The 17,161-nt window shown below is 40.4% G+C and overlaps 1 protein-coding gene across 3 annotated transcripts in view; it reads right to left on the reverse strand.

Annotated features, from left to right (window-relative positions):
- Positions 1-1,838: 1,838 nt before the first annotated feature.
- Positions 1,839-17,161, reverse strand: part of MBD3 (methyl-CpG binding domain protein 3) — a 49,162-nt gene continuing 33,839 nt past the window's right edge. For all 3 annotated transcript variants that reach the window (XM_073595437.1, XM_073595445.1, XM_073595451.1), the window contains 5 exons: positions 15,646-15,805; positions 9,024-9,161; positions 6,815-6,905; positions 5,082-5,259; positions 1,839-4,303 (listed from right to left, as the gene is read on the reverse strand). In XM_073595437.1, the coding sequence (XP_073451538.1) occupies positions 4,129-4,303; positions 5,082-5,259; positions 6,815-6,905; positions 9,024-9,161; positions 15,646-15,805 (742 nt within the window). In that variant the 3' untranslated portion in view covers positions 1,839-4,128. The remainder of the gene's footprint in view (positions 4,304-5,081; positions 5,260-6,814; positions 6,906-9,023; positions 9,162-15,645; positions 15,806-17,161) is intronic.

Raw genomic sequence — 17,161 nt, forward strand, 5'->3', positions numbered from 1 at the left:
TTACAGATATACAAAAAGACAAGGTTATGCAACTTACTTATAAGTCTGCCACTTCGAGCAAAATGGAGGTCAATTTCAAACTCCTTACTTGGTGGCACCATGCACCAGTAAAATTGCACACTATGTATACGTCAAACTCACCCTTGTGTTGGAGGGAATGTGGAAGCGGAGCAACACATGGATTTTAGGGCAAGACCACCATATATGCCCCAGGAGCCGTCCGTTTTGGGAGGAAGTGGTGAAAATGATTTCTTTGATACAGGAGGAGGTAATCAGACCTGAACCATTGGCATTCCTATTTCATTGTACGGAAGAGCCAATAGGTCAATATAGAGCATCTATAACCCCACATTTATTAAATGCTGGTAAATCTCTAATACCATCTTATTGGGGAAAGCAATCGATTCCTACCATTTCTCAATGGCTAAAGAAGGATGGTAATCTCCGTTTAATAGAAGATTTAATATGCAGCAATAGGGAGTTGGACAGGAGACATCTCAAGACATGGGCAAAATGGCTTGAATTTAAAATGACTTTATTGTACTATGGATTCATTTCAGACTCCTAAATGAAATATGGCAGAATACAATACACTGAATATCTATTTTTCGCAGGATCCCCCCTTTTTTATTTTTGATTTGGTTTTCCCTCCCTCCCCTCTTCGTATAATAATTCACTTATTTTTTGGGAGGGGAAGGTAATTAAGAGGTTTGGGTCTGTAAAAAGCTGAATTCTAGGATCAAGACAGGTTGCCTCTAGTGGTGCAACATGCTAGGACCTGCAGCTTTTACAGGCTTGGTCACAGAAGCTGCTCAAAAGCAGAAAGGCGGCCCCTCCCCACAATAGGGGCAATTAGATACATAGCAGACCACAACCCTGGACCTGTGAAGCACCACACCAGCTAACTCACAATAATTGCGTGCCAAAGTGAGTACCACATGCGGGATCCAGGGCCACCACAGCTGACAGGCCCCATACTTTCTCCGAGGTACCTATACTGTCCCTCTGAGATTGACCATCTGTAGAGACAGATCTGGAAAACGCCGACTGCTATATAGAGTATAAAATTCTATACACTGAAGCAAAAAAAGGTTCTTAGAAAGATGAATCCATAATCTACAAACACTAGCAAAAAACTCAGTCAATGTTAGAAGTGGAAGGTGTTATGCTGGGAGTCGAATCACCTGGAGATGGAGCATACATCAGTAGTCTAAGAATTAACTGATGTACAAGAATTAGGCCGTATAAACATTACAAAAAAAGTTAATAAAAATCAAAGTGAAATGCCACTATGTGTTCTAATAATTTGATTTGAATAACCAACAAGATCTACAATGGTGGCAATCGTAAGGCCTCATGTACACTGCTTCTGCTAAACGGACGTTTAGGAGCAGTTGAGCATTTTTTTCAACTGCTTCTGAACTCTCCTCTGTTAACTTACATGTACACAGGGTCGTTTATAGGCAGTTGAGTTTAAAAGGCTTTTTCGGAAAACAAAAAATGAGTTCAGACGATGAGTTTAGAGGCATTTCAAGCGCCAAACACGGCTAAACGCGGTAACTCACGTTTAGCTGCGTTTCGTTTACAGGAGTTTTTTTTTTTTTTTAAATGGCCAAAAAAATTAAAGTTTTTTTCAAATGCTTCTAAACGCAAACGCGGCATGTAAAGGCGGCTAAACGGTCGTTTTAAAAGTGGGTTACTATCTGTCAAGCTAAATCGTTCAGGAGAGGTTGTAAAAATGTCCCGTGTACATTAAACTTAAGTGTTAAAATTTATTCAGCTGATTGTAGACTCCAAGTTATCTTAGTTACACATTTCATGTAAATAAGCACAATATGGAAATTTGTACAAATGTTTTAATATTTATACATGAAAAAACCTTGGTGCAAGTAGCACCACATAACACTGAGTAAAGTAAATATCACAACAAAATGTATATACTACACACTCACACTATTGTTTTTCCATGAAACATTTTATATACATTGAACACCAACTCTGCCTAGGGGGCAGAGTACTGATGACAATCGCCTGCCCCCTTATTACATCTTTTGAAAATTCCAGTAGAAAGATTTCCATGCAGTAGTTTTTAAATTGAGGAACTGCTGCATCTTTTGACTCTGCATGTGCCTGCCAATGCTTGATAAACTGCATTTGTCCTAAACTGAAGTGCAACATATCCAAATACCTTCCATTGCCACCTCCCAATCAACATTTTTCAAATGATTTTCTTTTCAAGAAGTACCTCTTTTAGGACCTGAATTCCCCACTGAATCTGTATGCTGGCCTTTGTTTAGAATTTGGGGGGAGGGGCTGGCAGGCTCACCTAAAGGTCAACACCCTGTCTCAGGTGATTTTTTTTTCCCAAGTCAGCTTTCTATGAAAAAAACATGCCCAGCACCCCTTTTAAAGGGCTCATTTACACTTGCGTTGGCTTCAACACACATTAAGGGCTAGTTTACAGTTGCTTCAAAACAAGGCATGTGGACAGGCTTCGCTTCCACAAAATTATACCCCATGTAGCTTTAGTGGTGCTTCAAAGTGTCCTCAAAGCATCCATAGAAGTCTATAGCAAAGCTCACTTAAAAACCCACCAAAGCATCATCGAAGCACCAAGCAAAAATGAGGTGTAAACAGGACTGTAAGTTAACCCTTTTAGCATAGTGTAAACTAGCCCTAAAAGTATATGCTCCTTCCTGCTGGCCACTGGAAGCTGCAGACTTTAAGTTTGCAATGCCCTCATTTTCTGTCTGAACGAACTTGATCCTGTTGATTTCTAATCAAACAACTGATCAGCATATTGCACAGCTCAAGTCTGCTTGTCTAAAGCTAGCCAGGGATGTCTGATTGCAGGGTAAGCCGCTGTGAGAGGTGGTCAAGAAGTATGAATCAGGAAGAGGCGATTGATGAATGACAGATGTCGTTCAGACAGGAAATGAGGGTGGGCTCAAGATAGCTGTTGCAGCTTCAATGAGTGATCGTAGAGATGCGAGTTGCAGGGTATTAAGTGTAACTGGTTTCAACATCAGAGGGGAAAAAGAAAAGGCAGGACAAAGTTCAACTTTAGAAACCTTGTAACCAATTTTACAAGGCCATATTCGAGATCTGTATGAGAAATGTCCATTATCCAGTCTCTGAAATCTACCTAGTAGCACCGTTCTGTGCACTCTATTCAATATAAAGGTTCACAATTCAGTAGAATCAGACTAGTTTCCAAGTAATCTGCTCAGGCAACATCTCCCTTGTGAGGAAGTGAACCTAATAAGAATTATCTGACAGCTTATCAAAACACATTTATATTTTGTAAATGTTCTGTATCTTGGTAAGATGCGACACAGACATCCTTAGTGATTTCCAGAATGGTATAATCAATAACTGCAAAATATTTAAAGACACTACTGTGATATTTTGTAGAAAGTTAAATCATCACTGATAGTACCACTTGCATTAAAGCAAACTAAGCAATAAGATTGCTAGCTGTCACGGAGGAGACAATTTCACAAACTTTCATTGTCTAAGTCCTTTAACATATTAGCAAAATCAGTTATGCCAATTAGAAAGCGCCAACTTTTTAAGGGCATACAAAAAACTTCTACCAGGTGCCATTACGACATAATGAAAAAGGGAATGTTTATCCTCAGACAATAAAAAAAAAAGCTTTAATAAATATTGAAATTGTGTCCACATGAAAATTAAGATTTTTCACACCAAAAGCCAACATGTGAGGGCACAAATATGGAAACCACCATTCCAGTCTTAAATTTACTGACCTGGAGTTTGAGATTTTTTGCTCAAAGCCTAGAACAAGCATATAGCCACTGGACAACAGACCTTGAGCTTTCACCTTTATAACCAAGTCAACAATGCTGGTCACCATATTTCAATACTCACAGGTTAAATTTCAGTAAAAGGAGGTGAGCCTTAAAGTAGAAAATTTGCCCTTATTTGTTTTGCCATGAACGCTTATCAGAACAAATCTCCCAAAAGGACCCAGAGGAAATAGGCAACGAAGGCTGCCTTACAAAATGTTATTTTGCATGCAGTATTGTTCAAACCACAGAATGCAAAAAGAGGGTGGAAAAAAAATTAGGTCCCAGGCCTTTATTGCAATATTTAAGCAATGTAGTCTTATACATCTTCTGCAACTTGTCCTCTAGGATCGTCGTCCTCATCTTCATCATCTAGATCTTTTTCCAAGGGGGGACCCACATCTTTTGAAATTTCATCTACATGAGCCAGCATATCTGCCATAAGAGCCTCTTCCAGCTTTTTTCTCACTTGCTGCACAAGTTCTTCTTGTTTCCTAAAAATACATAATAAGCCATTAACAATGAAATAGGAAAATTTTATCGCTTTGAAGAACAGACCTGTTCAAATGTTTAGTGCTTGCACTTGTTTGACATATGGTACACCACCAAATGTCTTAGTACCAGAGCTAGCATCTTTCTAGAAGTACCAAAACGACTTGCCTAATAAGCACTTGTGCAGTCTGACCTGACTCTTGGGATAAAACAGCTGACGTTTATTTAACGGAACAGAGAAATAAAGCCATTAGGGTGGAGTTGTTGATCCACATTACAACACGAGACATTCAGTATAAAAAAATAAAAAGTATTCTTGGGTTTTTTCAGGACTTTATGCAAACTATAGTACATAATTTCACTGCAAATCTGGTAACAGAAGTATTTCTACTTAATTCTTTTCTGCCCTTTAAGGGGTACTTCATGCCAGAGGCCAGTAGGCGAGCCCCTGATCATGTAATCACGGATTATCTGTAAAAAGGACCATGTAATTTTGTGCACGCTCCACTGGTTCCCAACCACAACAGATCGGTCACAGTGCACCAAGCTAGCGCGCTCCCAGGACAGGACCATAGCACTGGCTGTACACATGAATGAGGCAGCCCAACACTGTGCTGCCACAAATATGCATACAGCTGGCAGTAAGGTGTTAAGACAAAAAAAAAAAAAAAAAAAAAATTACATGACTCAAATCATCCTTGAAAAATCAAAGTGTTGAATCAGTAATTTCTCCCTAACACAGCCCTATTTCCTTATTTTCTGGCCATTTTAGCTTTGTACCTTATGTCTTCATCTGTCACCATAAAAGCCTTGCAGAGAGGCTGTGAAGTATTAAGCCAGACTCCAGGATTCTTCTCCACTGCAGCAGACAGTTGTCCAGTTATTGGCATAGTACTTGTGTGTAGAGCACTAGCAATGGCAGACAAAAGAGTTTCATCTGTGCACCCAGGACCAACACCTAAGAACAAAACAAACATTATTGGAGGGGATTAAGTACCAAGTGTTGGGAGTCAAACTAAATATAGACTTCTACAGGCATGAACCAAATCCAGTCTAATATGTTTCCAACTTGGCAGCACAATAAAGGCTAGTAACAAAAGTTTTTTTCTGTTCTTAACTGTATTTTCTGTTTACTTTGGACAATCTTTCACACTGAGGGAATGTATGAAAAAGTGCAGATAATGTCTCTGTAAATCTTAACCACTTGCCGACTGGCCCATAGTAAAAAATGTAATTACGTTAACGTTAAATACTAGGATCATGGCAGCTAGCCATATTGTGTTTGTGTTCACTAAAAATTAAAGGTTTTTTTTGCAGAAAAAATAGTGTATTGTTTGGGAGTCCGAAGTAATTTTCTAGCAAAATAAAATGTCAATTTTTATATGTATGTATATGTGAAACGTCAATGGGGGTTAAGTTGTCAAGGACAGCTTGTGCCTGAGCAACCCATGGTCAAAACTGTGCATTATCACAGAGGGGAGTGCTGTTGTAGACTTAAGCCCATACAAATAATGGCTTGAAGAAAGTTGGCATTTGCAGGAAATTCTGCAGGCTTCTGCTTACATTACAAGACAGAAGCTAATGATATTGGTAAGGTGGGTGTCAGTTTAACACTTTTCTGGATATAAAACTTTATTTAACGTTATAAGTGGGGGGGAAAAGGGAAACTTCTGTCAGTGTTTACTGCTATGTTCCAAATAGGTTAGGATCTCTAAAAAGGGGACAGATATAAATAGTAAATCGTGGTTAGTCTTTTGAAAACAAGAGAAGCAATTGGCAATAGAACATGAATTCCAGAAACTGCATTCCTGGGTGCAGCTAGGATGTGCGGACACCATCTTGGAAGCTGACTGGCCAGCTATTACATGCGATTCCTGGTATTCGTGTTCTGTGGCGGATATACATTGTTCAATGTGAGTGCTTTTAATCTATGGTTCTATTTAAAAGTTACTTAGCAGTTTGATTTCCTGGGTATATTTGCACATTGGGGGAGTGCTGCAGAATCCCCCATGACCTGAAGGAGCATCCCCGTCAGTCTATGCTATTTTGTTACCTCAAGCGCTGTTGACCACTCTTTGCACAAGGGACATGCAGCTTTGGTGAGCTGCTTTTAGTGTGCACAGGGGTGGCGTGTCTGCACTTATGGGTCTGTCCTAATAGGATTGGATTTTACACCAATACCACAAAACAGTCAAAAATTAAGGACTTGTCTTTATCATCACAGAGTTTTGTTCACTTAATTGGACGTTTTTTTGGAGGAGTGGTTATCACTTCTGGATTATATTTTATGTTTTGTAATACATAAGAATTTTTGGTCATGGATGTGTTGTGGTTTATAAAACTTCACTAAACTTTATCATATGGGTTTTTTTTTTCCTTCAAGGTCATATCATGCACATTTAGATTATGTACACTAGTTGTGTGTAATTCACTTTGTATAAGTTATCCCATTTCTTAAAAAAAAAAATGTATGCAGTTAGCGCTGCAAATCACATATGATAACAGACACTTACCCTGCAGTCCCTTTGGCAATTCCATTGTTTTCACCAGCTCTTCTGCTATGTCGAAAGCATTTAAACCAGCTAGTTTTTTTTCCCAAAAAAGCTGCAGTTGTAAAAATAGAAACTTATTACTGAATTGGAGTGGGGTAAGTGCAAAGTGTGAAATACTAAGTACTGAACATAATCAACCCCCATATACTATGCCTTATCTATAAATCTTTGAATTTCCATGTTTGTGACCAAGTTCCAATGTCTGAATGGCCACAACGCACAATGTTTTTCTTTAAAACCCAATTTATAAAGAGTACTATGATACCACGGCTACACTGATTTTTAACCATACAAGAAAATGTATATTCAGCATCCCCTGAAGTGGTAGGGAAACTGGGGAAAGGCAAGTATGTACTGCAGGGGAGGGCTACGTTAAAGTAAGCCTGTTTGCTTTGACCTGCATGTGTAAAGAAACGGCTCACTATTAAAAATTAGTTATACAGTGCCTCAAAAATACCCCACCACAGACAAATGTAGAAAGTAACAGAGAAAGACAACAGTTGTAATATTTTTAGGACAGTATCTAGAGATTTATCTTCATCAGAACTAAAAATCTGGTAAAGATGAAATACCGCATATGAACAGTTTATATTTTAATATGCAGCCATCAGGTGTAGTTCTCTGCAGCTTTTGGCACGTTTTCCAAGCACTTGTCTGTTTTGTTGAACAATGCCGATTTACAGTAACTCAAGCTAAATACCCATCATAAAAATCAGTCAATCAGAGACAAAACCACTTCTTGCTTTGATCTCCTATTAAAAAACCTATAGTGACGTGTGTGCGATTGAACTGGCGCACATTTGCTAGCCCGTTTGAAAACCTAAAGATTAACCCCCAAACCATTACAGTTTATTTTTCTTTACTATAAAAGAGGAGTGTCAATGATCCTTACATATACATAGTCTGGTTGAAAAAAAGACAACTCCATCTAGTTCAACCAATAGAAGGAAAAAAAATTAAAATATTAGATATATATTCCCTGGATCGACTTTACCTATAAAATATTAGTATCCAGGTTCATTATGTGTATCTAGGAAAGAATCTAGGCCTTTCTACAATCTACTGAACTGGCCAGAACCACCTCTTGAGGGAGTCTATTCCACATTTTAACAGCCCTTACTGTGAAGAAGCCTTTCTGTATTTGGAGATGTCTCCAGAAGTAAAGAGTACCCCCTTGTCCTCTGTGATGACCTTAAAGTGAATAACTCAACACCAAGTTCACTATATGGACCCCTTATGCATTTATACATGTTGATCATATCCCCCCTTAATCTCCTCAAGAGAGGATAAAATTCAGTTCACCTAATCGTTCCTCATAGCTGAGCCCCTCCATGCATCTTATCAGTGTGGTTGCTCTTCTCTGCGTTTTCTCCAGTCCCCCAATATCCTTTTGATGAACTGGTGTCCAAAACATATTCCAGATGAGGTCTTACTAATGATTTGTACAGAGGCAAAATTCTCTCTCTCTGCAGTCCATGCCTCTCAATACAAGAAAGGGTTTTGCTTACTTTGGAAACTGCAGCTTGGCATTGCATGCAGTTATCAAGCTTATAGGTCTACCAGAACACCCAGATCCTTCACCACTGGCTCCCAAGCTGTTCTCCTCCTAGTATGCAAGATGAGCGCATAACTTTACATTTATCAATATTAAATAATTTGCCACACAGTTGCCCAATGAAACAGTGCATTGAGGTCAGCTTGCAGGTCCTGAATTAATACCCTATAATTTACTACATGGCCCTATCCCAAATAAAAGTCAAATGGTGTGCAAAAACCTCTTCTTTACAGCACAGATTGCTGATCTGCCACTTTAACAGATACAATAGGTCTTAAAACAGTGGCTGCTCACAACTTTGGGGATACAGAACTACTCAAAATTTCTGAATGTTAAGACACACTGGGGTTTATTTACTAAAGGCAAAGCTCTAGATCCGACATGCAAGATAAAAAAACAGCATTTTTGCTTGTGCATGATAAAATCAGCAGTTTCCCCTCATTTCAGATCTTCCCCTCAGATTTACAGCAACCGCACTTCCAAGTGCATTTGCAGTGCACTTGTAGTGCAGAGTGGATTTGCCTTTCGTAAATCAACCCCATTGTTTGTTGTCAAGTACAGCAAGACAGGACAGTTCATTTTGGATTTTATTCTTCAACAAGCCCTCAAGTTCACCTGACGTGGCTGGTCAACTGCTTTCTGAGGGTCACTTTTCACTTTGTTGGTAGGATGGTTTGTCACTTTGGTGACTGGTTGCTTGAAGATGGACGCAGTCTGCCGGACTGGGAGGGCAGTGTTCAAATCAGGCTTGCCCTGAAAACAGAAAAAGAGGTATACTATACAACCTTTGCGTAAAAGCCCATCTAAAACCAAACCTTTAATGTATTGCAGTTTACAAGTCCTTAGATTTGATTGCTAGAAATTTTTTTTTAGGCAAGCTCCCCCCCCCCCCCCCCCAATCTGGTGATTCTGCCAGCAACACTTCAAGTCCTAGGGTGACAACAATTGCATGTCCTTCTGTTTCAAGACAGACAGAAGATAGGACTAGAGAACCCTGTCCCTCTCCTATTACCAGTAACAAGGGGGAATGGTACTGCAGTCTTCAGAGAACAATGGTATTGATGATAATAGTCAGCACAGGAAGTTTTCACCTCATTGTTAAAAAGTTCCTTGTAAAGGTTTACATACAGTTAAGGCTCCTTGCACACAGGGCTCGTCTAGCTGCTGTGCATACCTCCTGGTGTTTTAATGCGCCTGGGAAAAAACAGGTGCAGTGTCCAATCCCATTGCCTGCAGCCTGTCAGTCTATGGCAGGCTTCAGCTGGGTTGATCACTGTACTGAGTGGTACCAGAGCACGTAGGACCCTAAACACGGTTACTACGGAGCGCAGAATTCAGCCTAGCCCTGCTGTGGCCAGCAAGGCAGCAGGGCTGGATGCTGCACCTGTCCCCTCCTGGGCCCAACTAAACTGCCAGAAGGGACTCACAACAGCTAGATAAGCCATGACTCGCTATGGTATGGGTACTAGGAGAGCGGTTCAGTAACCCTTTTTTCTGTCATCCTGATACAGAAAGGTGAGGAAGTGTTGACATCCTGGGATTGAAAGTGTGTTGCTGACAGAAATAACCAGGTGAGGCTTCCTTGGACGCAAACTGTCGGCTTCCAGGCGTGCGCACCTGTCCCTGTAAGCACGTGAACACTCAGGTGTGTGGTGACCAACATACAGCTACAGACTATCATTGATTTGTACAGGTGGCTGTACACACACACACACACCTGTCACTCCTGTGGTACAATAAAAACAATCCATCATCATGACCAATGGTATACCTGGCAAGGCAGTATCTGATCAAAGAAGTCTTATACTGCTATCAATTTAAGAAACAAAAATGACAAAATATGTAAGATTTCTTTATTAATCTAGGAGATCATAATATATTGGTATCAAATCCTAATACAGGTAATTCAAAGCATGAGATATGTAATCATTGGTTCTTTCCAAGGTATAAATGGTGACAGGGCTAATACAAATAAGGCAAAAGGGGAACTGAAAGCAAAAACACAAACACTTGACCAAAAAGTAATGCCGCAACAGAACAGTTAATACATATGCATAGCAAAAATTCCCAGTCCACCCACATTCACTGCTGCACTGCTCAGAATGGTGCTAGAAGGGGGAGGAGCAGCTCACACACAGAGCTGACAGGCAGGGAGAGGAGGGGGGGCAGAGAGGAGAGCTGCAGATGACAGAGGCACGTAAACTGACCACAGTGTCAGGGCTCAGCAGCCATGATAAACCGTGGTCAGTTTACAGACGGGAGGGCAGAACCAGGCAGGATCAGCCAGGTATTTTTGGTGAAACGGGGCAAAATTACACAGCACAGGCACTGTGCTGTTTATTCATGCTTCAAAGCAGGGGTCTCCAAACATTTCAAACAAAGGGTCCGTCTCCTGGCCTTCAGACTTTAGGGGGGCCCAGCTTCAATGAAAATAAATATGGTTTCAAGGTTGGTGATCAGTGGCCTCTTGCTCGTGCCAGTGAGAGGAATAGTGGCCCATTGCTGGAGAAAAAGAAGCAGCTTGAGTGTTGACAGCCATGCCACTACAGACATTGACCAGTTATTCATTTAGAACTGCCGAAAAGGAAGGCAACTTAACCACTTAGCAACCATCCTATAGCAGATTTACTGCTACAGGGCGGCTGCTGTGTGCAGAGATATATTATATATATATATTATATATACATATACACACACACACACACACACACACACACGTGATCCTTCACCTCCGGGTAGCAGGTGTGAGTGCGCCTCGCTCCCTCTGATTATTCACAGCGGGAGCCCATGTCCGCCAATCACTCGGTACACAGGCAGTCTTCTTATGTAAAGGAGGCAGTTTGCCGTTCTGCCAGGAGGGAAGACATGGATTCATGACTTCCCCTAGTACAAACACCTTCCCCACAGAAAGAAAAGACCAGCTGGGCATACATTTAACCCTTTGACCGCCCCTGATGCTTCACCCCCTCCCAGCCAGTGTTATCAGTACAGTGCATATTTTTAGCACCGATCGCTGTATTAGTGTCTCCGTTTGTCAGCCACAACATCTTTTTTAGATGCTATAACTTTTGCGCTAATATATGCTCATTGGGATTTTTTTTATCCGGACCGCCCACCGTGGATATACGTTGCTACTTTGACATTAAATACAATTGTTATGGCTGGTATTTTTGTTCACAGCGGGCGGCCCGCTTACGATAAAAGTGGTCTCTGCGGAGGATTCACGCAAGATGATTCGTTTCTGGTCCCACCCCCCGATCCGTTCCTTTCCCCGGATGGACAGGAAGTCGAGTAAGGGAATGATGGTCCCCACTCCACTCTGTGCCACTGGATGACGGAAGCAAAGTCAAAACGTCACTTCTGCCCAACGGCCTTAAAAAGGGACAATTTTTTTTTTTTTATTGTTTTTAAGTGTAAATGTGAGATCTGAGGTCTTTTGGACCCCAGAGCTCACATTAACCACTTAAGGACCAGAAGATTTTCCCCCTTAATGGCCAGGAAATTTTTTGCAATACGGCACTGCGTCGTTTTAACTGACAATTGCGCGATCGTGTGATGACGTGCCCAAACAAAAGGTCTTTTTCCCCCACAAATAGAGCTTTCTTTTGGTGGTCTTTGATTACCTCTGTGGTTTTTATTTTTGTGCTATACAACAAAAAAAGACCGACAATTTTGAAAAAAAAAAAAAAAAATATATAAAATAAAAACTATATATATTTTTTATCTTTTGCTATAATAAATATAAAAAAACAAAAAAACAAAATTGAAGAAATATTTTTACATCAGTTTAAGGGCCAAGATGCATTCTTCTACTTTTTTTTTTACCAAAAATATCACAATAAGCGTGTATTGATTGGTTTGCGCAAAAGTTATAGTGTCCATAAAATAGAAGCTAGAAAGATGGCATGCTTACTATTTACTAGTAATGGTGGCGATCAGTGATTTTTAGCGGGACTGCGACATTGCGGCGGACAAATCGAACACATGACATTTCTGACACTTTTTTGGGAACCAGTGACATTATAACAGTAATCGGTGCTAAAAATATGCACTGTTGTACTATTTGACACTGGCAGGGAAGGGGTTAACACTAGGGGCAATCAAAGGATTAAATGTGTTCCCTCAGTGTGTTTACTAACTGTATGGGGGACTGCGTGACTGGGGAAATAGACAGGATCTGTGTGATCTCCCCTGTCAGAACGGAGGATTTGCCTTTACACAGGCAAATCCCCTTTTTGTCATTGCGGGGAACGATTGCGGGTGGCCAGCGGACATAAGAGTCCACTCCACCCGCTGATTGGCTACCCCGCTGGCCGCGTGCCCAGAAATCGCTACGTACGAGCAACGTACAAGGACGGCGATTCGTGGGAACCAGCCACATTACCGCAGTACAACTGCGGCGGCTGGTCCTTAAGTGGTTAAGGAGGTCCTGTCATGCTTTTTTACAGGGATGTTTTACATTCCTTGTAATTGGAATAAAAGTGATCCGATTTTTTTTTTTTTTTTTTTTTTTTTAAAGGGACAGTGTAAAAGTAAAAGAAAATTTTTTTTAAAGCGCCCCGTCCAACTGTGCACAGAAATCAACGCATACGCAAGTCGTGCCCGCATATGCAAACGGTATTCAAACCACACGTGAGGCATCGCTGCGATCGTTAGAGCAAAAGCAATAATTCTAGCAAAAGGCCTCTAACTCAAAACTAGTAACCTGTAGACATTTTTAAACATCACCTATGGAGATTTTTAAGGGTCAAAGTTTGTCGCCATTCCACGAGCGGGCACAATTTTGAAGCATAACATGTTGGGCATCAATTTACTCTGTGTAACATTATCTTTCACAATATAGAAAAAAAATTGGGCTACTGGTTTATTTTTTTTAAAAGTCCATTTTTTCCAAAAGAAAACTGCGTTTGTAAGATCGCTGCGCATATACAGTGTGACAAAGTATTGCAACTACCGCCATTTTAGTCTCTAGGGTGTCTGAAAAAAAAATATATAAAAATGTTTGGGGGTTCTAAGTAATTTATTAGCCAAAAAAAACTGATTTTAACTTGTAAACACCAAGTGTAAAAAATAGGTTTCGCCCTTCAAGGGTTTGTTAACCCACATTTGAAAATCACTGCCAGCCCCTTCTATTAGAGTGTGCTATGCCAGGCTCTAAGTCTTTTATAAAAATGAGCATTGTTAAATACCTATTTAGGAAGCTCTTCAGGCCGGTCATATGACTTGCGGCCGCTGTATGCATCCAATATATGGCTTCTGCAGGAGGGGCCCAGATCTCCCTCCGACATCAGCCTGGGAGATCACATTGGCGCTCAGCCCCTCCTGCAATAGCCCTGGAAAACGGCAGAGATTCACGTAACCGGCCTGAAGATCGTGCCAAAACTATTTACAACGCTCGTTTTTATAAAAATACTTATACAGTGTGCTAGCCCAACTATATTAGAGGGGCTGGCAGTGACATTTTAGAAACTTGTATTTGTACTAATAGCGGGGAGGGGGGGGAACACAGACACAGAAACAGAGCTGACAGGCAGGAAGGAGGGGGTGAGGGGGGAGACAGGAGAGCAGGGCTGTGGATGACGGAAGGATGCAAACTGACCACAGAGAGAAAAAGCATACGTTTGGGTACAGTGTTGCACGACCGCACAATTGTCAGTTATAATGCCCTATTGCAAAAATTGGGCTGGTCAGGGGGTAAATCTTCCAGTGGTCAAGTGGTTAATGACTTCTGAGCAATTTTGTATACCTTGACCAGATGCAATTATATTGAAATTAAGTCGGCTGACAGGGGTGGCAACGTTGTCAACATGGACAAGGCATTTTAAAATTAAATAGTTCATACCTGTCAAGGGCGGTGGTCTCCAAATTTTGCTGGTCTTTATCCGGCCCTTGGGGCACCGTCTCTTCTACTGATATGGGGCACTCTTCCTCCCACTGGCACCAACAATGGGGGATCATTACTCTCACTAGCACCAACAATGGGGCACTATTCCTCCCACTGACCCCCAACGATGGGGTACCATTATTACCAGTTATGGAGCACAACTACTCTTCCTACTGACCACGGGCAATATTTAATTTTTCTACCCTGACTGACCCCCAAGCCTGAGACACTGTTTATTCCCAATGACAATGGGCCATTTTCTACTCCCACTGACTACAGCCCAGCCCCCCTAAAGTTTGAATGACAGTAAACTGGCCCTTTGATTAGAAAGTCTGGAGACCCCTGATCTAGGGTATCAAAAGAACCTCCAGATCATCGATTTTGTGGTTTATAAAAAGGTGATTGACAAACATACAGCATCTTTTTTTAAAGTGATTATTCCTACTTTACCCACAGTACATAAGTCACTCATAAATTTATCAGCCAATTACATATGGATGTGTCTGACTGAAGGATTTAGCCAGTAGGTTGATTTTTCTTTTAGGCTGCCTATAGATGGATTTCAATTCGGCCAGTTTAGCAGGAGCTGGCCACATTTCAATACATATATGGGCACTGTGGTGCTCTGCTGGAAAATTTCCTCTCGATTAGTGCGGCAGTCTAAAGCCTGCCATGCTGATCAGTGTATTTGGATGGTGGGGAAGCCTTCCTGCCATCAGAAGGCAACATAGCAGGAGGACTGGGTCATTTTTTTTAGCTCAACCCGCTGGAAAAATAAAAAATAAAAAATGTACTCATCTATGGCCAGTTTTAAACCGCATGTAACCACATTGCCTTTGTACGTCCAAGATACTTCACATTTTACATGGATGCGGTGGTTCCCCCTATAATAGTTTTAGTCTCTCTGGACATTGAGTGTCACATGAGTATTCCCCATGACAGAGGACTACAATGTATTATATCTTTTTCGAATCGTGACATTTCCCCAGGAGACAGTTAACAGATTTCTTTTACAACCAATTAGGGAAATGCAAACTATCACACAATTACAAACTCACAGTAACTGTTCTGAGCAAATATTACAACTTGTTTCAGTAATATAAAAGAGGGAATCACCGCGCTATATGATGTAAACAATGAGCAATCAAGTAAATAAACAAATGACAAACAATTGAAAAGAAGAGCAGCCGCTTATATGTGAGATACACACATTAAACAGTAAATAAAAAAAGCGCTGCTTTCTTTTGTTTGTTTCAGTAATACTCTGTTTAAATAAAATGTACTTGTACATATTTAAGCCGCCTCTTTTTATTACCACCTGTAATGTAAAAAAAATAAATAAATAAAAATTACCTTAGCTTGATTAAGCCCATCATATCGCATTCGCTGCCGATTCTTATTTATTTTGCTCATCAACATTTTTCCTGTTCGAAAGTCAAAAGTGCTGAGATCCATTGAGTTGCCAAGGTATCGTGCCAGTTGAGGTTTACTGCGGAACTTCTTCCCACTGGGGCTGAAAAACAAAATTGCACGAGACTACATACTGACTAACTATACGAATAAATAACTGCAAAGATAATGTTAAGTAATCATAGGTTAAAAAAGGAGACAGAAAAAAACAAACCAAACAAACAATCAGCCTTTGCATCTTCTGTTCAATGGTCAACACTATGGCAGAAAGTGGTCTTTTAATGTGGTCAGTGCCAGGACCATGGAGACAGTTCTTCAAAATGTCGACAAAGGCATTGAATTTGGCAATACTCAACTGCTTCATAAATCAGGAACAATAAAAGTTTAGATGCCCAGAAAAAAAAAAAAAAAAAAAAAAAAAAAAAAAAAAATGAACAGATTCAGTTTTGCAGCTGTTATTAAGAGCACTGACTAATTGAACATTCATTTTGAAAAAAGGCTTTTATTGTGTAAACTGTCTTGATAAGCATCATGGTCATGGTTGAATCATTTTATATTTAAGGAATTTAAAGCAGAATTAAATATTTTTTGTTTTTATAATGCAAACAATCTGAAATCACAAGTTAAAAAGGTAGTGCATACATGCTTGCAAAAACTATGCCTCTTGAGGCTTTTCCTAGATTACTCGATTTACCATCGATGGAAGAAAAAAACAAAAAACAAAACAAACAAAAAAAACCCCCCCACACACACACACACAACACTTGTTCCCCCCTTAAATCGACACATTCAGTGTTGATGGGGGAATGGCTCTGGCAGCGCTATTGTACCCTGCCAGCGGGGGGCACTGGCAGCCTGCCTGGATGGCAGAATACAGTGGTTACTGCTAGCGGCTATAACAGATGGCTGTAACTGTATGTAGAAAAATCCACCAGGCTGGTTGCACCAAAGTCGATCAATGGATAGACTTGGGTACAACCCGCCTGCCCATATATGGATCTAAAAATCCATCATGTGATCCTGAGATTGCACTGCACAGGTTGAGCAGCAGGAGCAGCTTTTCGTACATTCCTTTCAATTCAATATGCAAGAATCTGCAGGAAAAAAAATAAAATAAAAAAATGTAGGGTGTGCGTGAATGTAGCCTTTTACAACTGGTTCTTGGAAAAAAAAAAAAAAAAAATCATTCCTACAGAGAACTTTCAATGATTATCACTTTTGATGGTACTACCCTCTGATGGTAGTACCCCTTCGTTTTCTCCCACTAATGCTGATTAGCAGACTCTAAATTTGGCATATAGCAAATATGAAATATGGAGAATGCAAAAGCAACACAGTATGCATGCAGGCATACTTTGTAACTGGAATTTTAGAGTGTTTGCAATAAAAAGCAAAAAAACAAAACAAAAAAAAAACACCACACGCTTAGTTCTGCCATAATCAATTAGGGTTTAACTTG

Source organism: Aquarana catesbeiana, linkage group LG01, assembly GCF_042186555.1.
Source record: "Aquarana catesbeiana isolate 2022-GZ linkage group LG01, ASM4218655v1, whole genome shotgun sequence".
Taxonomy (NCBI): domain Eukaryota; kingdom Metazoa; phylum Chordata; class Amphibia; order Anura; family Ranidae; genus Aquarana; species Aquarana catesbeiana.